The 26,523-nt window shown below is 42.2% G+C and overlaps 1 protein-coding gene and 1 pseudogene across 1 annotated transcript; both read right to left on the reverse strand.

Moving 5' to 3' along the window:
- Window positions 1-2,193: 2,193 nt before the first annotated feature.
- Window positions 2,194-25,029, reverse strand: GCM1 (glial cells missing transcription factor 1). The gene is made up of 6 exons (XM_002817013.4): window positions 24,942-25,029; window positions 21,727-21,937; window positions 9,297-9,549; window positions 7,250-7,362; window positions 6,045-6,173; window positions 2,194-4,190 (listed from the first exon to the last, which is right to left on the reverse strand). The coding sequence occupies exons 2-6, from the start codon at window positions 21,799-21,801 to the stop codon at window positions 3,450-3,452; spliced, it is 1,311 nt and encodes a 436-aa protein (XP_002817059.1). The 5' UTR covers window positions 21,802-21,937; window positions 24,942-25,029; the 3' UTR covers window positions 2,194-3,449.
- Window positions 24,016-24,117, reverse strand: LOC112133934 (small nucleolar RNA U3; annotated as a pseudogene).
- Window positions 25,030-26,523: the final 1,494 nt, after the last annotated feature.

Raw genomic sequence — 26,523 nt, forward strand, 5'->3', positions numbered from 1 at the left:
GGCTAATTTTGTATTTTTAGTAGAGACAGGGTTTCTCCACGTTGGTCAGGCTGGTCTCAAACTGCCAACCTCAGGTGATCCGCCCGTCTCAGCCTCCCAAAGTGCTGGGATTACAGGCATAAACCACTGTGCCCGACCGAGTTGAGTTTTATTGTATGTAAACTGTACTTCAACACAACTGATCTTTGTAATTTGCTGGAAGAATGCATGATCTAGGTAGAGAGTGGTGCATATGTCCTAAATCCTAATCTATAGTCAGAAAACAATAGACATATAAAACTAAAAGATGTGTAAGCACATTCTCTAGTAATACAGAGGTAACTACTAGAAATAACTCAAGGAGTTAAAAAGAGGAAACCTCTTGGAGGGGTGGGAATAGGACTTGGGAGCAGAGACAGCTATTGTTCATAGTAAGCTTTGTGATGCCAGCTGACCTTTAAGCTACGTACATGTTCTCACTTTGATAAATATCAATATAATAGTTTTTTGGATTTTATTTATTTATTTATTTTGAGACAGGATCTGGCTGTGTCGCGCAGACTGGAGTGCAGTGGCACAATCATGGCTCACTGCAGCCTCAACCTCTTGGGCTATAGCAATCCTCTTGCTTCAGCCTCCCGAGTAGCTGGGACTACAGGTGCACACCACCACACCCAGCTAATTTTTAAAATATTTTTTAGAGTCTTGCTATGTTACCCAGGCTGGTCTCAAACTCCTAGGCTCAAGCGATCCTCACACTTCGGCCTCCCAAGGTGCTGGAATTACAGGCATGAGCCATCATGCCTGGCCAAGATTATAGTTTTTGAAAGTGAGAAAAGTTTGGAATAACAGGTTGCCTAGTCTGCTGGAGGTAAAATGTTTGCAATACCCAGAAAGCTTTGGACCAACAGGAGCTAAAGTGTCCTTCAGACAGTTACTGTTTATTTAGCTCTTTCATTTCATTTGGAGTGAGAATAAAGAAATGTATTACAGCAATGAAAATAACAAATTACAGCTACCCTCTTATGGATACAATGTTGAGCAGAAAAGGCAAGATCATAAAAAAATGTACACTAACTAGATGATAGCTAGACTGGTGTGTTCTTATGACAATTGAGCTCTATGCTATGAGCTGTGCACTCTTCTATATGTACATTATACTTCAATTAATTCTTTAAAGTATACCATATGATTCTACTTGTTAGGCTCCCCAAAAAGACCAAACGAAACTATAGTTTAGGGATACACACAAAGGTAGTAAAAATGTAAAGAGCCAGTCTAGTGATCACCTTTGGGATACAGGGAGAGGGTTGTGGATGGGATTGAAATCCACAAAAAGGGGAACTTCTGCAGTGCCAGTAGATCCTATTTCTTGGTCCAGATAGTGTTTACACAAGTATTCACTTTACAATTCTGCTAAACTGAATATATAAGGTTTTTATTGATTGATTGATTGAGACTCTGTCATCCAGGCTGGAATGCAGTGGCACAATCGTGGCTCACTGATTTGATAAGCATCGACCTCCCTGACTCAAGTGATCCTCCTGCCTCCCAAGTAGCTGAGACTACAGGTATGCATGATGACACCCAGCTAATTTTTAATTTTTTGTAGAGACGGGGTCCCGCTATGTTGCCCAGGCTGGTCTTGAACTCCTGGGCTCAAGAGATCCACCTGCCTTGGCCTCCCAAAGTGCTGGGGTTACATGTGTGAGCCACCATGCCTGGCCAATATATAAGTTTTATATATAGTCTTGTCACTTAGACAAATGAATTTAGAAGATTTGAACAAATCTAAATCTTTATCAATAGGGACTATTTAATTATAATAGTCATGTAATGTAATGCATAATGCACCATTAAAAATGAAGCAGCTGTGATCCTATATGCTTATAAGAACTTAATGCTCAAATTGGCTCCTAAAACGACAAAAACCATGTTAGAAATGAATCTGATATAATACCACTTATGTCGTCTCTCTCTTATATATATAAAAATATATTTTATATATAAAAGATATGTGTGTATTTTATGTAATGTATTTCATACACATTACATATAATTATATATATGCAGAGAACATCTCTAATATCTGGAATAATAGACAAGAAACTAGTCAGTGTTGCAGAGAGGAGACTAGAACTAGGAGACTTTTTTCACTTTTGAATTTTGTATCATGTGCATCTGTTACTATTCTAATAAAGGAGAAGGAATCACTTATTTCAAAAATACTTGTTTATTGCATGGTTCTCTCCAGATTTTATGTCTAGGCTTACTTTTATCATAAAGTACTTCAGCAAAGAAGAGAAACTGGCATTCAAACATGGCTGGCCAATCATTGCCAGGCTAATTGCACAAGAGCTTCTCTAAGCAAATATTTCTCACCTATTACAAACCCCACATTGATATAGGTGCCACAAATAATAAATGGGACAAAACAGAAGCCCCTGTGCAAGGAGAAGTCAGTGAGGAAGAGGGAAGGAAAGGAGAGGCAAGGAGACCACGCACATCACTAGTATTTCTCTTCATATGGCAATTTAACATTGCTGTTCTTTGTCTTTATGAAAAATCGGGTTAGGTCAGGTTCCTTGTCATCACAAGTCTTAGAAATCATCTAGAAAACATATATTTTACACACTAATCTCACAACTAGACAACATATTCAGTACTTCAGTGGTAGAATCTTCAGCTTTTCACACCTTAGGCAGTTCTTCCACCAACTATTTCTGTTTATTCATTCTCAGTTCCCAAGAAGGCATAGATCAGGTCCTAGATAGGTGAGCATTTCACATGTCTACTCCATTTCATTTGCAACAATGACAATGAAAACCCAGCATGCAATGTGGCTGAGGTGCTGGGAACCGCAAACAATGTGGGGGAAAAAGCAGAGGGCATTTCACATCCCAGACGGGACAGGTTTCCATTCCTTACTAAGGGTGGAAGTACTAGAGTGGAGGAGAAGAAGCCAAAAAAATTACTCATGTGAAGAAAAAAGCCTTGTCAGCCCAGCACAATGGCTCACGCCTGTAATCCCAGCACTCTGGGATGGTAAGGTGGGCAGATCACTTGAGATCAGGAGTTCGAGAGCAGCCTGACCAACATGGCAAAGCCCTGTCTCTATTAAAAATAGAAAAATTAGCCAGGCGCAGTGGCAGGTGCCTGTAATCCCAGCTACTCGGGAGGCTGAAGCAGGAGAATCACTCAAACCCGGGAGGCAGAGGTTGCAGTGAGCTGAGATGGCGCCACTGCATTCCCACCTGGGCAAAAGAGCAAGACTCTGTCTCAAAAAAAAAAAAAAAAAAAAAAGAAAGAAAGAAAAAAGAAAAAGAAAAGAAAAAGAAAAAAGCCTTGTCTACTGCTTATCATGATTCTCATTTATCTGTGGTTATGTTTTAAAAATTATTTCCTAAGGAAATTCTTTCAGCCCTTCCCCATTTTTGAGGGGTGGGGGTGCACATAGTGAAAGATTTGGATCATCTCAAAGGACACAGGTTCAGAAGCATATCATTGTTGCAGTGATCCAAACCCAAGTATGTCATTTCTTCCTCAAAATCCCATTTGCTGCTCTTGCTTGGCAGTGAATATTGCTGATGAGGATGAGAGGTGTAGGTGAAGAGAAAGGGGTCTTCTTGAGGTGAATGGTATGCAGGAGACTGGACGTAGCTGTTAAAATCCACATGTACTTTCTCTTCATAAAGATTACCCGCTGGATTTGGCCATAATGGGGGACAGCCAGTTTTGGCTGCAGGTGGCTCCAATGGAAGCTGCTGGTAAAAGGGTTCTGAAGAGTTTTGGGAAGGAGAGAAGCTGCAAGGCCAGCTGGTCAGAGGAAAAGGATAATTGGAATAACAGTTGTCATTAAGATGATTTCTCCCCAAAGCAGCATTTTTACTCCACGCTTGTAGATCGCCATGATCAGAGTAGACTCCGGAGGCAGAAGGAGGAAGCAGGTCTCCACTACTGTAGGTTCTGCTACTGGACAATTTGCGCTTTTCATAGAGCTTCGTGGGGTCCACAGTGGAAGTCTGGTCAGTCAGATCTGTGATTCCTCCCAGACCATAACTCTTGGAGAAGGAAAAGCAATCATTTAGTGAGTTCTGCTGAGGAGTGTTAGCTATTAAATGTCCACTGTAACTACCAGGCAATTGGACGCCTTCCTGGAAAGACCAAGTTAAAGGTAAACTCCCCTGACTTTGTGTTTCACCTGGAAGAGACTGGAAAGGAAAGTGAAATGCTCGTGTTAATAAGTTAAGCAAATCAAAACCACTACCATAGGCATCCATGAGTTACTCTGTACAAGTAAGAGCTCCATCAGATTTTCCTCATTCCTTACACATTAATACTTGACGCACAAACACATGCAGCAGCTTGACCACAACCACGAAACACTTGAAAAAAGCAAAGGCTGCCTCTGTTTCCATGTTAAAGCTTGCTAACCAGTAAGAGCCAAACTTCCGTACATTCTGTAGAGACATGAGTGTGTTTAAGATGTTTCACACTCAAACACAAATCTGATATCCTAATTGCTTTTTATTTATTCTTTTTTTTTTTTTTTTTGAGATGGAGTCTCGCTCTGTTGCCCAGCCAGGCTAGAGCGTAGTGGCATGATCTTGGCTCACTGCAACCTCCGCCTCCCGGGTTCAAGAAATTCTCATGTCTCAGCCTCTCAATAGCTGGGATTACAGGTGCCTGCCACCACGCCCAGCTAATTTTTGTATTTTCAGTAGAGATGGGGTTTTGCCATGTTGGCCAGGCTGGTCTCGAACTCCTGACCTCAAGTGACCCACCCGCCTTGGCCTCCCAAAGTGCTGGGATTATAGGCATAAGCCATAGTGTCTGGCCTCTAATTGCCTTGTTGAGAAACTTATAAGGAACTATTTACAAAATATCAAAGTATAACTTCAAAGATTTATATTATACTCAGCACAACTCTCAGGGGTCTCTGTCTCTCAACATTTCCTCCCTTGACTATTCTATTTCTTAGTGCTGGTTGGAGTGTGGGAGACCATGGTTGCTGTTGCTTCTTAGTTTTTCCTTTCCTCAAGAGATTTTTCTCTGAATTCATGGGAATTTTGTTGAACCATAAATCAGACCTCTAGAACACGAGTGGTACATTCATTTATTTTTCTAAATGGAGGAAGTATATTGTTCTTTAGTTAATCATTAAAAAAAGGATCTGGTTGAGAATTAAGTTATGCTCTTGTTTAGGTAAAACTACTAGCTGTTAAGGGGATACTTTTAGGGGGTAGAGAAAAAGGGCTGTGACCAGGTAGGTTGGATGAGAGACTGAAATGCCACTTGACTTGTCCCATGGCTGGGAGACAGGATGAGGAAATAGCCATTTGGGTTTGGGGGGCTTGCATTTCCCTACAACAGACCCACATTACAATTTTTTTAAATAAAGTACATTTACAGCCTCTAGGGATGGACCAGCTCCATCTCTGTTCTCCCAAAAAGAAATGTGCAACTTTGAACAGTAGAAAAAGTATAGGAACTACTATCAATATTAAACAGACAAATGCAAAAAAAAAACTATGATCTGCTGCCCATAAAGCAGTGGACTTCACATCACAGTTTGTCTATGGGGAGTAGCCTCCACTCCACTATTGCCACACTGGGACAGCTATCATTTTCGGAAACTGCTTGCTTATTTCATCTTGGTAGAGTGTGCTAAGAAAACAATCTGTTTGGGGACGTATGGAAATTCAGGAGGGCGGGGAGGGGGCAGGCGGTGAAATGCATAAGGCTACTATTTTGTGGAGATCGTTTCAATTGTTTTTGGTTCTTGCTAAATATAAGTTAGGTGCTAATTCAAGTTTCTCTTTTAATTGTAGTAGGGAAGATGATTCTCCACTTACATGGATTTTATGGTTCTGAGCATGCTACAAAATGGTAGAAAGAGTAAAGCCTCAGATTTAATGTCTTTGGCCGATGCTTGTTTGTAGACGAGCCTGATAATCCATGATTTCTGGCTTTCGTGCGTCAGCAAGGGACCCAAGAAATCTACCGCCCCCAGCACAGGCGTGGCAAGCTACTGCATGTGTTGAACACACATAATGAAGGATTACCCTGGTCTCTGTGCTCCCCTTCAGGCTCAATGAGACGGAGGAAGGTGCTGTGTTCACTTTCTTCATGGCTCTTCTTGCCTCAGCTTCTAACTTGGTTTCTGGTTTTGGATGATCATGCTCTCCCTTTGACTGAAATGAGACAAGGAAGTAGAAAGGAAATGATATAACACTAACTAGACTGTGCTTCATGGTGTATCAGTTTTTATTTACTGTGTGTCCTGCCCCCAGGGTGGTGTTGCAGTTGCCTATGGTAACAAGACTGGATGACCCTCTGAAGGCGCTCCCAAGCCCACCATGCTCCTGCCTGCCTGCCTCTCACCCACCCGGCAAAGCCATAATCACAGTGCTAAGTAACACTTATTAAATGCTTCCTGTGGTATGTGCCAGACACAAATAAACACCGTGTGTGCCTTATATCTCATTTCATTTTCAGCACAACCCTTGAGGTACATACCATTATTATCTCCCCCAGTTTACAGAATAGGAAACTGAGGCATGGAGTGATTATGCCAGCTGGGTAACCTCCTCTAGAAGTGAGGGACCCTAGGATTCCCCTACCTGGAGCTGGCCAAAGCTGAGAGTCAATAGTTAAACATTCAGGAATTTTGTAGGCTGATTGTTAAAAATGACTGCTGGCTTGAAATCAGCCACGATGAGAATATTTCCATTACAGAAGTTGGCAAATGCTACAAATCAGGACACTTTCTTTTTGGAGAGCTGGTTTACCAGCATCCCACTAATTTAAACCCAGGCAGTCTGAGTCAGGGTCCATTCTTCACCACTGTTGGTGCCACTGCCCCATTAGTAGTCTTACACATTCTATAGAAAACTGGGACGTGGAAGAGGAAAGTCACCTGCTCAGGTTTACAGAGCGAGTAAAAAGTCAGAGCTGGTGTTCAAACTCAGATTTGCTGAAGGCTACCAGCAGCATGCAGCATGCAGCATGCTTAGAAGCACTTTGCTAACCTCAGTGTGACTGGATTAGCTGCCACTTCACATGAGGAGTGGAAGCAGAGACAGCCAGCTCCCCTTCTAGAGCTCCCCAGCACTTCAAACATCTATTAGAAGTGCAGGGGACAGACACTTGCTCTCTTAGAGTGTGAGCCCTCGGGGATGGTGCAGGATCTCATTCACAGGTGCATCTCTAGCCTCTGGTGAAACTCCTCAGTACTGAAACTCTCACGTAACTAACTCAAAAATCCAACCTGGAAAAATATAAAGCGTCCGTCGTGCCTCCAGAAGTTGGTGACTGGGAAACCCCCATGACCTCGACAAGGGATGAGCTTCAGAGGCCCGTCACAGTTGGGACAGCGTTTCCCTACAAAAGAGCAGAGGAAAATGACCACACCTGGCTGAACCATGTCGGTTGTTGACTCCTGTGCAGTCTTGAAGATTTTAGCCCTGACTCAAGGACGGCAGAGGATAAATCTGGGCAGAGTTTCATGGGCTGAAATCTACTAGATATTACCCCTGACCCTCAGAAGCCTGGCCACTAAAATGGCCCAGATGGGACACATGGATAGGGGAAGTGGTTTTCACAGGTCAAGGCAGAGCTCTTCTGAGCAGAAAACCCCTCCCTACTTATTTAGCGATATTTGAAATTCTGACCAGGCACAGTGGCTCACACCCATAATCCCAGCACTTTGGGAGGCCAAGGCAGGTTGATCCACTTGAGGCCAGAAGCTCGAGACTAGCCTGGCCAATATGGTGAAATCCCATCTCTACTAAAAATACAAAAATTAGCTGGGCGTGGTGGTGCACACCTGTAGTCCCAGCTACTCGGGAGGCTGAGGCAGGAGAATCACTTGAACCTGGGAGGTGGAGGTTGCAGTGAGCCGAGATGGCGCCAATGCACGCCAGCTTGGGTGACAGAGTGAGAGTCTGTCTCAAAAATAAAAAAGAGAAGTTCTTTCACCTCACAATTAGAACTAAGGGTCAAGGGGCCAAGCTACATGGGAGAGTGAATGCAGCTACTACATTTTCACAGAGGTGTAAATGACTGATACCAGGTCCTGACCTAAGAGCAAGTTTTTAAAACAAACTACTGGGAAAAATATAAAGTAACTTGAGGTTTGAAGTGGGCAAGGTACAGGGAACGCTGAATGTATCTATTTCATAATCCAGTGAATGTGTTTTAGAAAATGAACAAATATCTCAGTGCGTGATTATGATGTGAACCTAAATGAATGGAATTGAATCTAACCTTTCACAGCTGCCACTCCACATTAATGCACATACTGAGATCACTTAGGGACCCACAAGAGGTCCAGTGGCAAGTCCAATAAACTACTTTCTTCTAAATTTTACATGGGTCATTGATGAATTAACATTAACCCCTTAAGTGATACATTTTTCCTTTTATTTTTGGATGGAGTCTGTCACCCAGGCTGGAGTGCAGTGGCACAACATTGGCCCTTCTGGGTTCGAGTGATTCTGGGTTCAAGTGATTCTCCTGCCTCAGCCTCCCGAGTAGCTGGGATTACAGGCACACGCCACCACACCCGGCAAATGTGTGTGTGTGTGTGTGTGTGTGTGTGTGTGTGTGTGTGTTTTAGTAGAGATGGGTTTTCACCATGTTGGGCAGGCTGGTCTCGAACTCCTGACCTCAGGTGATCCGCATACCTCGGCCTCCCAAAGTGCTGGGATTGTAGGCATGAGCCACCATGCCTGGCCATTTTTCCTTTTTTTTGGAGACAGGATCTCACTCTGTTGCATGGCCTGGAGTGCAGTGGCTCCATTATGGCTCACTGCAGCCTTGACTTTCCAGGCTCAAGCAATCCTTCTGCCTCAGCCTCTGGAGTAGCTGTGAACACAGGCATGTGCAACCACACCCGACTAATTTTTAAATTTTTTGTAGGGGTTGGGGGTCTCCTTATGTTGCCCCGGCTGGTCTGGAACACCTGGGCTCAATTTATCCTCTCATCTTGGCCTCCCAAAGTGCTGAGACTACAGGTGTGAGCCACCACACCTGCCATCTTCCCTTTAACAGGAGCCTTCAGTCCAGTGCCTTAACCCAAGGAGGCATTTTTGATGGTGGGTCCTCTGGGTATGGCAGATATGTGGGGTCCTTGCTGGAGCACAAGGGGTCTGGTTGGTTCCCCTCCATATGCTCCATGTCAGAACAGCCTTGGCTGCCACTACACTCCAGGGTGACTGTTTTGCCCTTGGGTGGTGCTGGGACACAGTGACCCATCTGGCAGAGGCATCTGAGGGATGCCAGCTTTTTTGCTGGTGCCACTAAGCTCTACTCACGCTGCTGCTTCTGCCGGGCCTTGTCACAGATGGCAGGTCTCAGGTAGATCTTGCGCCCCTCCTCTGCGAGACAGTCGCGGCCGCACACCACCACACCCAGGCAGGACTTCTTGAGGATGCGGGAGTTGTGGTTGTTGGTATTGCGCATGGCCCAGCTGCTCAGGTGCCGCTGCGCATTCTTGTCCTCCGAGCTGTAGATGTGTTTGGCGTAGGAATCTGGCCACTCCTGGAACCAGTCGGTTTTTTTCACGTTCTGATAGAAACACAAAAGATACGACTATAGTTTAAGCTAGAAAACACAGCTGTCACCCACTGTGGAGTGAGTAGATGGGAAGGATGTTTTGGCATTCAGGAGCTGGGCAAGAGACCTTTGGCAAAAGCCTCCCTACATTTAATTCTGACAGTGGGATCAGCGAGCCCAGCACAACAGTGGCAACTGAGTGCTGTGTCTGTCAGGCATTCAGCCGATGGACCAAAATAAATGATAGCCCCTGTGAGTTCCATCTGATTGACACTTCCCTAGCCCTCAGTGACACAAGTAATGACCATTTCTCAGTAGGAATTTTTGAAGGTTAAATAATGCTATGCTGTTTACACAATAACTATAGAAAACAGGGCCCGGTGTGGTAGGGTGTGCCCGCAGTCCTAGCAACTCAGGAGGCTGAGGTGGGAGGATGGCTTGAGGCCAGGGGTTCAAGACCAGCCTGGGCAACACAGTAAGACCCCTTCTCTAAAAACTCAAAATAAACTGTGGAAAACATTGTGGCGGGATAGTGAGATAATGTCTTGTACCACGCTGTGGTTACCTTACTGGGAGTCACACAGGTTTATGCAATGTCACCAGAGATAAGCAGTGGGAGGGATGAAAAGCCCTGGTTCAGAGAGATCAAAGAGCCACTTTCTTCCCCAGAGATTTTCTTCCTTTATCTTTAACCCTACATTCACGTGCCTCAAACATGACAAGGGAGTAAGAAAGAGCTTGTTTTGACTGAAAGCGTCTCTGTTATTGCCCAGGATTGGCGCTATGCCCTGTGTATGAACATTTGACTAAACTCTCCTTTAAAACATCACAGACAAGGAGAGTTGTCATTCAACGGACAAAGTTTCCATTTGCAAGATGAAAAGGTTCTAGAGCTCCTCTGCACAACAGTGTACATATAGTTACCACGACTGTACTATGCACTTAAACATGGTTAAGATGGTAAATTTTAAGTTGTGTTTTTGACCAAAATAAAATAATAATTAAAGAATGGCCAGGGACACCAGACACTCAGTCCTTATAGCATACATTATTTTGCTCTCTGTGCCTCTGTTTCTTCATCTGTAATATAGGGATAACGAGACCTGCCTACCTGAAGAGTTGTTCTGAAGATTAAATATGATTATATATATTAAATACTTAGCACAGCACCTAGCATGCTGTAAGCTCTAAATAATTGTTAGTCACTGATGCTGTGGCTCATATTCCTAGGCCCTACATTGGTGCACAGATGGTGCATTTGACAGACCCTTCCTTGTTCTTAGAATGAGAATCAGCAAGCAGTGTCAGCACTCAAACTTAGGCTGTGCCCATGCCCTACGGCTTTCAGAGACTTAGCATGGTGTAAGAACATTTTTCATCTAGAAGGTTCTAGAAGGTCAAAATAGAAGATTCTAGAAGGTCCAGAAGAAGAGACTAGGCTGCTTCTTCTTTGCTTTCTCAACCAGAAAGCACAGCCCACAATATAAAAAAAAGACAAATTTTAGAAGAAAAAAGTAAATGTCAGTGTCAGGATTGACGGGCATTTATTGAGTTAGAATTCAAATTTAGAACGTGCCAAAGAACTTTGTAACTTGAGACTCTGGGCAAGTAACTTTGTCTTTAAACCCTGTTTTGCTCTTCTCTAAAACTGAAACATTGATTAAAACTGCCTCACAAAAGTGCTGTGAAGAGCAGATGTGTTGTAAACTATAGATTCCATATAACGATACTTGTTGAATGGAATGTCATGGGGCCTGACGTGGTCTGAGGAAATATAAATGAGAGGTTTTAGGTACATGCAGGGTAGCACTGTTTAGTGGTCAAGAGCTGCAGTGTGCAAACTAGGGCCCATGGGCCAAATCCTGCCCATTGCCTGTTTTTGTAAATAAAGTTTTATAGGAACACATCTATGTTCATTAACTTAAGTGTTGTCTGTGGATGTTTTTACACCACCGCAGCAGAGACTGTATGGCCCACAAAGACTACAATATTTACTATCTGACTCTTCACAAACAGTCTGAGATTCCTGGCTGCAAGGTTGGACTCAGGAGGTACACTGTCTTTCTGGATATGAGTCTTAAGGAAGTTCTTTTCTTCTCAGTGCCTCTGTTTCCTGCTCTGTAAAATGGGGTAACAGGAGTACCCCACAGGGAGGTTTTGAGGACTTACTGAATTAACATACACAATGCACTTAAAATAGTGCCTCACACGCAGCAGTTTCCACCTCAATGTTAACTGTTATTCTACCAGATCTGGAACTGCCCTCAGCCAGTCAATGTGGTTGTAAGAGTCACTGGCTTTTAGGAGAGAGAAGACCCAGTGGAGGTCACTTCATGCTTTAAACCTTGCCAAGCCAAATGCAAGAGAAGAGTCCAAGTCCCAGCTGGGCACAGTGGCTCACACCTGTAATCCCAGCACCTTGGGAGGCTGAGGCAGGTGGATCACCTGAGGTCAGGAGTTCGAGACCAGCCTGCCCAACATGGCGAAACCCCATCTCTACTAAAAATACAAAAAATTAGCCAGGTGTGGTGGCGGGCGCCGGTAATCCTTGCTTCTTGGAAGGCCGAGATAGGAGAATCTCTTGAACCTGGGAGGTGGAGGTTGCAGTGAGCCAAGATCATGCCACTGCACTCCAGCCTGGGCAACAAGAGTGAAACTCTGTCTCCATTTAAAAAAAAAAAAAGAGTCCAAGTCCCTACAAAATAAAAGCTTAATTGGTGCACCTCTTGTTCCACAACCTTCCTTCTCAGGGCATGACAGTGGCTAGCCTTTTGTGTGCTATGCTGTAACTACTGTGGGTTGGGAAGGGGGGAGGGTATAAATAATAGGAGGGTGGCATCTGGAAAAGTTCCCTGTGGTCCGTCAGGCAGCTGCAGCAGAGATTCCTGGATGGCCTGGCCAGGATGCTGGTTGGACCATTTGCTTTTTCCAGACTGTCCCCTCTCCTCCCCAATTCTCTGGTAATTTTGGGCTTGCTGAGACTCAATGCTCGGGGTGAGAGAAGCTCCCCAGGCAGCATGCCTCCTGCTCTCTCCACCCACCTTCTCTTCCCTTCCTTCCTTCCTTCTTCTGACCCAAAGCTGCAAACAATGCTGTCTTGTTTTCTGTCACAGAAATGCCACAGAAAGCATAATAGAGTATTTTATCTTTTGAAATAATAATGTAGGTTAAAACACTAAAATGTCTACTTTTGGCCAGGAATAGTGGCTCACACCTGTAATCTCAGCACTTTGGGAGGCCAAGGCTGAAGGATTGCTTGAGCCCAGGAGTTCAAGACCAGCCTGGGCAACACAGTGAGATGACGTCTCTACTAAAAAAACAAAACAAAAGAAAATTTGAGTGTACTTTCCTCTAATATTGGACTGTAAAAAACTACTGGTGCACTTGAATTATTCCAATATAAAATGCAGTTGTCAGGATAGCAGAGATGAGGGCAAGGTGGACTTAGAGGAAAGCTGAGATTTTCATGCTTTAAAGGTGAGTGGCCACTTTAGGCTGGTCAGAGCCATAGATCCCATGAACCAGAAGGAGTGGAATGTATTTGTGAGAACATCTCAGATGTTCTGATTAAAGCAACGACTCCTTGCCTGTAGAGGAAGAAATGATCTTTATCATCCTTTAAGCTTTTTTTCTGACAGTCCCTCCACTGATACCTTAGTTTTCCAGTTCTATTAATAATGCAGTAATAGCCAGGTGCAGTGGCTCACCCCTGTAATCCCAGAACTTTGGGAGGCCAAGGTGGGTGGATCACTTGAAGCCAGGAGTTCAAGACCAGACTGGCCAACATGGCAAAACCCCATCTCTATCAAAAATACAAAAATTAGCCAGGCATGGTGGCACACGCCTGTTATCCCAGTTACTCAGGAGGCTGAGGCAAAAGAATCGCTTGAACCTGGGAGGCAGAGATTGCAGTGAGCCGAGATCATGCCACTGCACTCCAGCTTGGGTGACAGAGTGCTTTGTAAAAAAAAAAAGCAGTAATAATTTGGACAATGTAAGGACTGAGAACACTGTTAGGAGTAAATATACTCACATCAAGCTAGTCTCTGGGCCATTTATTCATGCCTAGTCTTTGACCTGGACATTTAGTGGGGTCTTTGATGTCTTTTTACACTGAAATTAAGAGAAAACCCAGATCTCAATAATGCAGAGGAACCCAAGTGTCAGATGGATGACTGTGATTTCTGAAACCTGTTAAACCAAGACCTCAGAGAAGTAAAATTTAATAAGAAACAATAATCATTTCTTCATCATGTTTAGCGAATCCCCACAAAATACCTTCTTCTTTTTAGATCCTGTTTGTTTTAATTTCTAACTTTTCATGAGTAACTTTTTGTTTTTCCTCTTAGTTAAGAAGTTTATAATTGAAAGGGAATATTTCTGAGGTTTCCAACATGTAGACCTAGCTAATTTGTATTTTATTATCTCCTGGGTAACATCACTGGGGGGTTAACTGATATTTCTATGACTTCTGGGTATAATTTTTTACTAACGGATTTAATCCTCTAACTCAATCAAAATCTTTGTAGCTCTATGCACTTCTAGAACACCCTTCATACTCACCTCATTCTAACTTATTCAACTACTTGAAGTTTTCAGAGGGTATCTGAAGAAATGAAGTATGTATTATTATATAAAACTAATAAATTAAAATACAAATTCTTAAATAAAGTATCAAAAATATCTACATTATCATATGATCATATTATGATATTGATTTTCTTTTGGAATATAGTCTGCTCTTGCATAAAGTAAATATCTTCCAGGTTTTCATTAATTATATAAATAGCTTATTCATTACTTATAAATAAATGTTTCCAAATAGAACAGGAATATCAAACAAACATACTTTAAAGCAAATTATATAGAGGTACAAAAATCAGATATTATGGAAAACAGAAAAATAAACCTTCAACCAATGTTTTGATTTACATACAACTTTTCAGGAACTTACCTCTTCTGGGCCAACTGGAAATAAAACTCCAAGTGTTACCAAGGAAAAAAATTGAATTCAACAAAATGCTTTTGTGTTTGTTCAAGAATTACTCCTTAGGGCAGGCATGGTGGGGAATGTCTGTAATCCCAGCTACCCAGTAGGCTAAGGCAGAAGGTTGCTTGAGCTCAGGAGTTCAAGACAAGCCTAGGCAAGATAGTAAGACCCCCATCTCAAAAAAAAAAAAAAAAAAAAAAGAGGAATTACTGATTACTCTTTAGACTAATCCTGATATTTCTTAGTCAAGAGATCAAGACTCAGGACAGGCCAGGCGCGGTGGCTCAGGCCTGTAATCCCGGCTCTTTGGGAAGCTGAGGTGGGCAGATCATGAGGTCAGAAGATCAAGAGCATCCTGATCTTGAAACACCATCTCTACTAAAAATACCAAAAATTAGCCAGGTGTGGTGGCACATGCCTGTAGTCCCAGCTACATGGGAGGCTGAGGCAGGAGAACCCGGGAGGCAGAGGTTGCAGTGAGCTGGGATCGCGCCACTGCACTCCAGCCTGGGTGACAGAGTGAGACTCCGTCTAAAAAAAATAAATAAATAAAAAAAATAAGACTCAGGACAAAGTTCCTTATTTACTCTGAAAACACTAAGTTATGCCAAGTTACCCCAGCTTTCAAACCCTGTCTGTCTTCTCTTTTTGCTTCCCTTTTCCCTCCACCCAGCTAAGCAAGGGACCTGCTGCAGTGTACCAGCAGATGCAATAATGCTCCTATCTGTATCACACCAGAAGCACAGAGTGGCAAAAGAATTCTGGTCCAAATAGCAGAGGCCCCAGTGATCATGGGAGCCCATATAGGTAGAGCTCTCAGGGAAGTTCAAATGACCCTTGAGGTCAAGGAGAATGTCTGGCAAAGGGGGCAAAGTCGCAGGAATCCCCATCAGAACAATGACAACGTGACCTGCTCATACAGGGGATAATAATTGACAAGAAATCCACAATCTGGTTTACCTGTTAGCTCCCTAGCACCAAGACACATCTGAGTACTACAACTGGCTTGTTCTGATTACATGTGGCCACATGGATTCACAGAGAGAGCTCAAATATTCATGTTTGCTCACAATTGGGGGCTTATCTTTTGCAGAGACAAAGGAAGTTTGGCTGGCTAAAATCATAGTCCAGGAATGAACTAATCAGAACTGTGGCCCCTTTGCAGTTGACTTTACTATTCTATACTACAGAATGTTCTCTCTACAAAAAAAAAAAAAAAAAAAAGGTACTTAAACCTTGTAATTTTGTGAGTTAATGGCTTGGGGTGGCTTTGGCCATGGGTTTAATTTGCAAACTGCTCAGTGTGTAGAAACAAAATGATCCAGGGTGTTTGCTGGCTGTGGTGCTATTGGCACAACCTGAGCTAAGAGAAACTGGCTGGTATTTGAAACAGAGTGGATGCTCTCCTCTCGCTAGTGAAATGGGTACTACTTAAGAGAAAAAGGAACTGAATTTCTTCCCAATTTTCAACCAGAAGAAAATAATTCTTAGAGATTCAAAGTTCTCTCAAGTATTACAATCAGTACTAATGAGAGTGTGACACTCTCCAGGACCATGTAATCCACATTTTAAATCAAGTCTAAATCAACACCAGACATTTGCTGCTTGGATCAAGCAAACCTTAAAGCAATTAGATTTGACCTTTCTAGGTACAAATATAATTTAAGGGGAATAGGAAGGGAAAGCACCATTGGTGCTTCCCTTACATTGGCTTGAAATAAAGACACTTTTATCAATAATGGTTTAAGTTGGCCGGGCACAGTGGCTCATGCCTGTAATCCCAGCACTTTGGGAGGCTGAGGCAGGCAGATCACTTGAGGCCAGGAGCTCGAGACCAGTCTGGCCAACATGGTAAAACCCCATCTCTACTAAAACAATACATATACATAAAAATTAGCCAGGCGTGGTGATGCGCGCCTGTAGCCCCAGCTACATGGTAGGCTGAGGCATGAGAATCGTTTGAACCTGGGAGGCAGAGAGGTTGCAGTGAGCCAAGATCACACTACTGCATACTCCAGCCCAGGCAACAGAGAGACTCTTGTCTCCAAAAAAAAAAAAAAAAAACAGATTTAAGTCAAGTGCCTGCAGTTCTGGGCTGGCTTCACACAGGTTATATTGAAGAGAAATGGAATCAAAATAGAGGAATGGCCAGAAAAAAGTGAAATGAGGATTTGTAAAGACATACACAACATAAAGGAGGCAACATAAAGGAGGCAACATACAGGAAATAAATACAAGAGAGGAAAGATTTACTGAGGACAAGTGGAGGTGGAAGAATTGAGGCCTAAAGTCCTGGGATCTGATCTTGACACTTCCCAGCCCAACAAGACTAATGGCTTTCTATTACCTGTAAGGTGACAGAATCCTCTTAGGATGGCCTGCTTCCAAACCACCAGTAGCCCCCAAAATCTTCATGCTGAACACTTGTGCACAACTCTTTAAAGTGTGAACATTTGAGTCTTCAGACCCTGGTTCCCTACAAGGACCTTGAAAGTCAACACCCTTGCCAGGATCGTTATATGGAAATGGCTTGTGTAGTATCAAGCAGAGTGTAATGCCACTCATTACATTATGTTTCTTTCCTGTTGTCCAGACCAGCATGTTTCCTAAATTCAGACTGTTGCTATAGTTAATGACATAAATAATAGATGATTGATCTAATTTTTTTTTCCTCTAACCTTACACAAACTCTTCTGGCCTTGCTCCCAATGCCAGACTCATGATGAATTACACACTCCTTCTTTCAAACTCCTCTAGCATTTTTCTACATGGCATTGATTCTCTATTTAAGCAGTAATCTTGTTCCACTAGCCCAGAAGATCATGAGCATTTCCACGGACGTTAACATAGCTTAATGGCCCCAGTATCCCTGAGCCTACTACAGTGTCTCCTGCATTTCAATTTCTCAAAAATGTCTGATATCTTAGTGAGGACATCACTGCTCACTGTTGTCAAAATTAACCCATAAACCTTGATGTATCTGAACTATTTAAAGACACATGGAGTTTCTCAGACCAGAAGATGCAACTGGTATTTGGGTAATCATTTTGAAACTTGAAGGGCCAGGTGCAGTGGCTCGCGCCTGTAATCCCAGCACTGTGGGAGGCCGAGGCGGGTGGATCACGAGGTCAGGAGATCGAGACCATCCTGGCTAACACAGTGAAACCTCGTCTCTACTAAAAATACAAAAGATTAGCCAGACACGGTGGCAGGTGCAAGTAGTCCCAGCTACTCGGGAGGCTGAGGCAGGAGAATGGTGTGAACCCGGGAGGTGGAGCTTGCAGTGAGCCGAGATAGTGCCACTGCACTCCAGCCTGGGCAACAGAGCGAGACTCTGTCTCAAAAAAAAAAAAAGAAAGAAAGAAACTTGAAGCCCAGGTGCAATGGTTCATGCCTGTAATTCTAGTATTCTGGGAGGCCGAGGTGGGCAGAACTCTTGAGTCCTGGGGTTCGAGACCAGCCTGGGCAACATGGCAAAACCCCATCTCTACTAAAAAGACAAATAATTAGCTGGGTGTGGGGTGCACGCCTGTAGTCCCCACTATTCTAGAGGCTGGGTTGAGAGAATCACCTGAGCCTGGGAATTCAAGGCTGTGGTGAGCTATGATTGCGCCACTGCACTCCAGCTTGGGTAATAAGAGTGAGATCCTGAAAAAAAAAAAAAAAAAAAAACAGAAAGAAAAAGAAAGAAAGAAGGAAGGAAAGAGAGAGAAAGAAACTTGAAACTTGAAGCATGTGAAAGGATAAACAGAAAAGGAATTTTCCTATGTGTTATATAACTAATAATTCTGGCAAGAATATAAAATTATGAAATATAAACTATAAATGATCTAGATCGATGGGACAGAGAGTGCAATTAGAGAAATTTATAATCTTAACAAGCCATTGCATTTGATCCTTTAAACCACATTTGTTAAATGCCAAAAAGGTAGTCTGGGGAATATCAACCCCTGAAAGGCTTCAGGAAAAAAGTTTCATGGTCAAAAATACATTGGGGTAATACTGCCTAATACAGCCTCCTTTGGAGAACCACCAATGCACAGGGTGGTGAAAAAGACTCCAAGCCTGCAGTCAAGCAATCTGTTTAACCTTGTTTAACTTCGTATTGCTCTTTTTCTTTCTTCACAGTACCTATTAAAATTCCATGTAACTTGTACTCTACAGAATATATTTAGGGAACATTATTCTAAACATCTTAGAGACTGAGGCAGGATATGTGGAGAATTACTATTTTCATTCTACAGGAGGTAACTAAGACTTAAGAAAATCAATTTCTGCAGGCTCACACAGATTCTAAACAATGGAGCCATTCATTAATGAATTCCGTATTCAACATTTGTTGTTTCATACATGTCAGGCACTGTGCTAGGCACAAGGCTGACATTTCTAGAATTCTAGACTATTAGAACTAATAGGTACATACCAGACCATTTGGCGCAACCCCCTCATTTTCAGAGAGGAAAGGAAGTTTCAGAAAAGGTAAACAACTCAAGTCTCTCCAAAAAAAAAAAAAAAAAGGAGATGGAGCTAGAATAATTCAAATCTAGGGCATTTGTCTCCAAGTCCTGTACTTTTCATAATACACCCCTCTGTCTCTGCATATGCCCTATGCTCACACAATATAAACAATATAAAATCTAATGTCTGGAAATCTTTCCAAGAGCTCAAGTGTTTCTTGATCTGATGACAAAGCTAGCATAAACCCAGACGAGGATGGTATTCTCTCTACTCAGAAAATACTAAGGAATATTTGCATTTTAAATCATTTCCCTGACATATTTAACAAATTGGAAGACACTTAGCTATTTCCATGAGCAATCTTAGTACTTTTTAATGAACTATAAATACATTTCTAAAACCAAATGTGCATTTTTTGCTATACATTTCTCAGTTTAATGTCCTGGGTAGCTGCAAACACTTTCATTTTTGGAAATTCATTTTGGAACATGAACTTTTATGAGCCTCAAGTTTCCCTATAGGAAAGAGGTCGTCATCTCTTGTTTATGGATCTGATGAAGAATCCTGTCCCAGAAAAAAATGCCTGTTAAGACACACTGTCACCCACCATTTCATGGGGTTCTCAAACTCACTAAAACTCTTGCTCTAGAATGTGACATTGTAAAGTCTTCTACGTATCTGTTTACTTCAACTCTTGATTTCATGTCTGTCCAACTTCTATTTGGGTGTTGCAATCATGAAGTTAGAAATAGGTGAAAATATGGGTCCTGGAGCCAAGAGTAATTAAAGTTTACTTTAAAGTTTCCCCACAACAGTGACAATAATTGTAATACTAATTAAGAGCAACAACAAACACAAATCCCTAAAATCGATATTTGCATGATTTAACCGTGGTTTCTAGAACCATTTGTAAATGGATGGAAAATGGGGCACACTTTCTGTTCTCCAGCTCTGTCCCAAGATCTACCAAGAGAGGATATAGATGTGGGGTCGGGGGCGGTGGGAGGGGTAGAGGGGGTGGGGTTGGAAGTTAAGGAAAAGCATAAAGAGAAACAAAAGGAAGTCTTCGTTAGAAATTCTGGAACAGTTACAAAGACAGAAGAATCTCTATTCCCTCTCCCCTGCTTGTGATAACTCAAATTCCTTATTACCCAGAATCAGGCAGACTGGATTGACTTTTTCATGACTTGGTACTGGTGGTGTCCAGTCCTAGCCTTCTAGTCACCTTTTCAAACAACTTCTAGTGAAAGTATCTTAAATGTTAACAAAGGAAGTCAAGGAAGTAAACAGTGATACATGTCGAAAATCAGTATTCAACAACCAATGTGTGCCTATAATTCCAGATACTTGAGAAGCTGAGATGGAAGGGTTGTTCGAGGCCAGTAGTTTGAGACCAACTGGGGCAACATTGTGAGACCCTCCTCTCAAAAAACATTTTTCTTTTCAATTAGCCAGGAGTGGTGGCACATGCCTGTGGTCTCAGCTTCTAAGGAGGCTGAGGCAGGAGGATCACTTGAGCCCAGAAAATTGAAACTGCAGTGAGCTATGATGGTATCACTGCACTCCGGCCCAGGAGACCAGGCAAACCCCATCTTAAAAAAAAGAAAAAAAAAAAAAAAGTCAATTACCAAAGAAAATGTGAAATGAAGTCTCTATTTCAGTGCATGTATGGTATTTCCAAAATAGGAGGAGAAGAGGCCAGGCTGTTTATGCCTGTAATCCCAGCACTTTGGGAGGCAGAAGCGCGTGGATTGCTTGAGCCCAGGAGTTCAGGACCAGCCTGGGCAACATAGCAAAGCCCTGACTCTACACACCCACACACGAATATAAAAATTAGCTGAGTGTGCCTGTGGTCCCAGGCAGGCAGGGAGATCGCTTGAGCCCAGGAGTTCAAGACTAGCCCGGGCAACATGGCAAAACCCCATCTCTACAAAAAATACAAAAATTAGCTGGGCGTGTTGGCGTGTGCCTATGGTCCCAGCTACTTGGGAGGTTGAGGTGAAAGAATCACTTGAACTCGGGGGGCTGAGGCTGTAGTGAGCTGAGATAGCACTACTGCACTCCAACCTAGTTGACAGAGCCAGACCCTGCCTCAAAAAAAAAAAAGTGGAGGAAGAAGAAAGAAAAGAAAAGAAAGAAAGAAAAGAGAAAGAAAGAAAAAGAAAGAAAGAGAAAAGAAAGAAAGAAAAAAGAAAGAAAGAAAAGGAAGAAGGCAGGAAGGCAAGGCAAGGAGAAGGAAAGGGAAGAAAGAAAGAAGAGGAAAAAGAAAAAAGGAAGAAGAGCATGTTGTATTCCACAAGAGAACAATATCATCTGGATTCCAGCACATTCCAGTTAGACATGAATCTGAGTTAAAAATATCACTACAGCAAATAAGGTTGTATGAGGACTTGTGCATAACAAAGAATCAATTCATGGCCAAATAAATCATCACGGATTTTATCATACTGTCTAGCCACAGTGAGTGCAACCTGAGTTACGCCAACTTTGAAAGAGAAGGGAAGTGGAAATTTCTTTGCATCAGTCTCTAAGTGTGGGAGTCTGGTAAGTTAAGACCCACTCAAATCATAGGTCTTGCCGTCTCTTCTTAAAATCCCTCAGTCGGCTGTCTAGCTGAAGCTCTAGGGGAGAGGAATTTACCCAGCTGGAACCCTCACCAATTTCCTTCCAGGTGTCCGCATGTTAATAGTCAAGACTTCACAGCCCAATGTTGAAGGCAGATTTTTATAGCAAGTACATACCTGTGGCAGTTTCACATCATTAATATCCCAGCTTAATATCTCTTTGTCTTCAGAATCAAAGTCGTCAGGTTCCATGATAAGGTCAGGCCAGCCAAGGTTTCCACCTATTCGACTCCCCTCAGAAGTGCTTGAGAATTTTGTTCTCAAAGGTTCTTGATATAGCTGGATTGGCCCACTCAAGCACCTTGGACCAGGAGATTGTTTTCTAGGGCTAAAAAATAAGTTATATTAGTATTGGCCATTAAAGAGATTTAAAAAAAAACCAATGCTCCTCTGCCAGAAAAACCTGTTTCACTGACATTTTTGCAAGTACCAACATACTAGTAAAAAACAAAACATAGGAGCCCTAAGTGATTTTACTTAAAACTTGGCCATCGGGAATTAGAAGCATGTGATCACTGCTTTCACCCTTGGGTTTGGGCTTGCTTTCTCATTGCAAGATCCAGGTTGTGAAGGCCTTAGCAGAGACGGTTGTCATCTGTAACCAATGGCTAGGACGTTTTCCAGCTAGGGCAGGAGGATACTGGCTTGGAGTTGTTTCCATAGAAATGCCTTTATAAATTAGCTAATGTGTGGTTGAAGCTGCAAGAGGGGAACATCACATTGAATTTATCTAGAAAAATACATATATGTTTTATATATTTTTTTCATATATATATATATATATATATATATATATTTTTTTTTTTTTGAGACACAGTCTCATTTCTTCACCCAGGCTGGAGTGCAATGGTATGATCTTGGCTCACTGCAACCTCTGCCTCATGGGTTCAAGCAACTCTCCTTCCTCAGTCTCCCCAGTAGCTGGGATTACAGGCATGCGCCACCACGCACAGCTGATTTTTGTATTTTTAGTAGAGATGGGGTTTCACTCTGTTGGCCAGCCTGGTCTTGAACTCCTGACCTCAAGTGATCTACCCGCCTCAGACTCCCAAAGTGCTGGGATTACAGGCATAAGCCACCGCACCCGGCCAGAAAAAAATATATTTGAAAATCCAAATCACTGTAAGGATTAGGTTTGGTCTCTGCAATAAATCCTGTGTGCACTATATATCTTCAAATATTATCAACTAATATGCTTATATCTGATTCATCTGAAACAGGGTTTCTTAACTTCGGCACTATTGACATTTTGGACCAGATAATTCTTTGTTGTGGGGAGCTTTTTTCATGTTGCAGACTGTTTGGCAGCATCCCTGGTCTCTACCCATTAGTTGCTAGCAGCCTGTAATCCCAACACTTTGGGAGGCCAAGACAGATGGATCACTTAAGTCTAGGAGTTCAAGACCAGCCTGGGAAACATGCAGAAACCCTGTTTATACAAGAAGTACGAAACACTAGCTGGGCATGGTGGTGCATGCCTGTAGTCCCAGCTACTTTGGGAGGCTGAGGTGGGAGGATTACCTGAGCCCAGGAGGTTGAGGCTGCAGTGAGCCAAGATTGTGATTGTGTCACTGCACGCCAGCCTGGGTGACAGAGTGAGACCTTGTCTCGAAAAATAAATAAATGAATGAATGAATAAATAAATAAATAAACGAATAAATAAAAGTTTGTTCAAATGGCATTTCTTCCCTCACAAGAAATACTGCTCTAATTTCTAACTATAATTGGTTAAAGGAGGTTTACAAAGAAAAAAAGAAAGAAAATTTGAAATGTTCTACCCTGAGGAAAAAAAATGAATAATTTTGCAGATGAAAGCTACTTGTTAGTAGGATATGAAGTGAAACATGTTCACATGTATAACATTTCATTTATTGGTACTCTTATAAAAACAAGAGACATAATGATGTTATGTAGAGCTATTTAATAGTGAACTCAAACTATAAGATAGATTAATAGTCTAAGCTTTGGCGAGACCCGTGAACTCTTTTCTTTAGTTTTTATTTTTTTATTTTTATTTTTTTTTGAAACGGAGTCTTACTCTTATCACCCAGGCTGGAGTGCAGTGGCACGATCTCAGCTCACCATAGCCTCCACCTCTGGGGTTCCAGTGATTCTCTTACCTCAGCCTCCCAAGTAGCTGGGATTACAGGCACGCGCCACTACACCCAGCTAATTTTTGTATTTTTAGTAGAGATGGGGTTTCACCATGTCGACCAGGCCAGTCTTGAACTCCTTTCCTCAGGTGATCCACACGTCTCTGTCTCCCAAAGTGCTGGGATTACAAGCATGAGCCACTGGGCCCGGCCTGTTCTTTGGTTATTTAGTGTTATATAATCCTAATACTTGTCAATCACTGAACTCTACCAAGGGAAAGTGTATGTATATAAAAGACTGTTGACCTGAACATAAGAATGAAGTTCCTTTTTTTCTTTTTTGTGTGTGCTCTAGATGTCCAGAGAAATTTCTCTAGTAACAAACTATAGAAATGATCCCTGAAAGTATAGTCTTTATAAATAAAGTTCTTTACCATTAAATGACAAGCTAATCAGAGTCTCTTCCTGTCTGTTCCACATACCCATATTGAGCTACAACCTAGTGGCTGCGGAGCACGAAGTTTCTGTTCCCCAACTGAATGTTGATTTTCAAGACTAAATCCTCATGGATTTTAAGTAAAATTCTATGTTTAGGAAACAAACATTGTGTTACTGAAGAAATGATGCCGCAAATTGACTCTAATTCAAAGGACTTAAATAACAAGTATAGAAGATGCAGATATCAAGCAGCAGTTCCATGTACTTACCCCGAACAGTAACAATACCGTCTCTGATGTTGCAAATTTTGTTATAACTAATTGGATTAGATCTACTTTTTAAAAACCTTGGGAAATAAGATTTGTATTTTCGAAAATCAAAAACATTGTTATAAAGCCTAGGCAATATAGACATAATTCTTTTGTTTTTAAATAAAGCGAAGAATAATAAAGAAAATTTTATTACAGAACAACTATGTTACTTTTTAGATTTTTCTCCCGATATTAACATTTGCTAAGCGAATGAGCATTAATTTAATATTTCCCTAAAAGTTAAGAACAAAACATAGAAAAGAAGAAAAAACCATTTTACAGCCCTTAAGTAAATTCTGTTTTCCTCTTCTAGGATTGAAAAACTACACTTGTCAAGACTCCTTTTTTTAAAGCAACTTGCGCAAAGTATATTCAATTTTCATCATTTCTACAGAAAAATGAACTAGAACAAATGAAACCCTGTAGGAATAGAGTGGTCGTTGCCGCATCCCTTACATTTGCCTCTCCACGGGATTTCTGGTTTCCTTACCTTGTAACTTCTTACGGAGAAGCAGACAGCACTGTGTCGTGAAAATCTTACTGCTGGTTCAAGTCCCAGCAGGCTCTGGTCATTTTCTGAGCAGACGCTGTTCCCTATTCCAGGTCAGGGTACACTATGCTAATGAGTTCTGGCAATGGTCCAATCAAAATCTAGATGCTCTAGGCTCTGGATAGGTAAGAGCAGCCTGGGAGTCACTTAACCAGCCTGATTCTTCCCAGAATGCCAGCAATGTGATGAATATTCTATGATGTGTCTCTGAACTTCCCCCTCCCTTTATGTTATGAGGACATTTGAACTAAAATGGACATTGAAAAGAACCTCATAAGGAAGTACAGATGTTTTTCTTCTTGTGATGTTACAGGTTGGGCCCCAAGCAGACGATTCACAGTAGGTCCTAATTCTCCCACTGTTTACCCAGCAGGTAATAGTTCTCTCTCGTGTGTGTAAGAGAGAGAAGACAGACAGACAGAGATAGAGAGATATTATGGTGAGGAAATTTACTGGAATAGACAGTGGATAGCCAACATCCTCTATACCAGAAATACTGAAATGCTATCTTAACCCTAGCAATAATGTCCCACTAATTCTGAGTGTTCTGATCCCCTAAAAATATATAATTCTTGGCCAGGTGTGGTGGCTCACGCCTGTAATCCTAGCACTTTGGGAGGCCGATGTGGGCGGATCACAAGGTTAGGAGTTCAAAACCAGCCTGGCCAAGATGGTGAAACCCCGTCTCTACTAGAAATACAAAAATTAGCCGGGTGTGGTGGCGAGCGCCTGTAATCCCAGCTACTTGGGAGACTGAGGCAGAGAATTGCTTGAACCCGGGAAGCGGAGGTTGCGGTGAGCTGAGATTGTGTCACTGCACTCAAGCCTGGGTGACAGAGTGAGGCTCCATCTCAAAAAAACAAAAACAAAACAACAAAAAAACGAACAAACAAAATCCAATTATTTCTTCTAGAGATACCCTCAGTGCTATTCTTCCTTTTAGAGACATCTGCAGTACAGCCTAAATCAGTTCAGTTCATATGTTTTGTTCTAGGTAGTCTGCTAGGCCTTGGCAACACCAGAATGAAAGCCATTAAGAAGTTCATTCTAGTAGAAAAGATGATCAAAGCTACTAAATAAGGCCGATTTAATTTGATGTATAGAATAGAAGTAATATAAATGAGAAGGCTATTAAGCTGGAGGGAGAACCAAAGGAAACCCACCAAAATAATGCTCGATGAGCCTTTTGAAGGACAAATAGATATTTATCAAGGCATGAAGGACTGGAAGAGGGTGTTTTGGGGAGTGACAATATCCTGGACAACATGATGAGGGATCAGTACCTGTCAGGAAGGTCCAGACTTTCAAGGATGAGGCTTAGGAGGCAGAGATGAGAAGGCTAGCAGGCAAAAGGCTTGGAAAGCCTCATAGTTGCATTCGGCAGCCCCTAACAGATTTCTCATTCGTCTTTCAGTTCATGAACAAATTCCTTTCCTGCCTGAAGTTTAAGACCCTGCTTCATCTTTTTTTTCTGAAATGGAGTTTTGCTCTTGTTGCCCAGGCTGGAGTGTAATTGCACTAT

The sequence above is a fragment of the Pongo abelii genome, chromosome 5, assembly GCF_028885655.2.
Source record: "Pongo abelii isolate AG06213 chromosome 5, NHGRI_mPonAbe1-v2.0_pri, whole genome shotgun sequence".
Taxonomy (NCBI): domain Eukaryota; kingdom Metazoa; phylum Chordata; class Mammalia; order Primates; family Hominidae; genus Pongo; species Pongo abelii.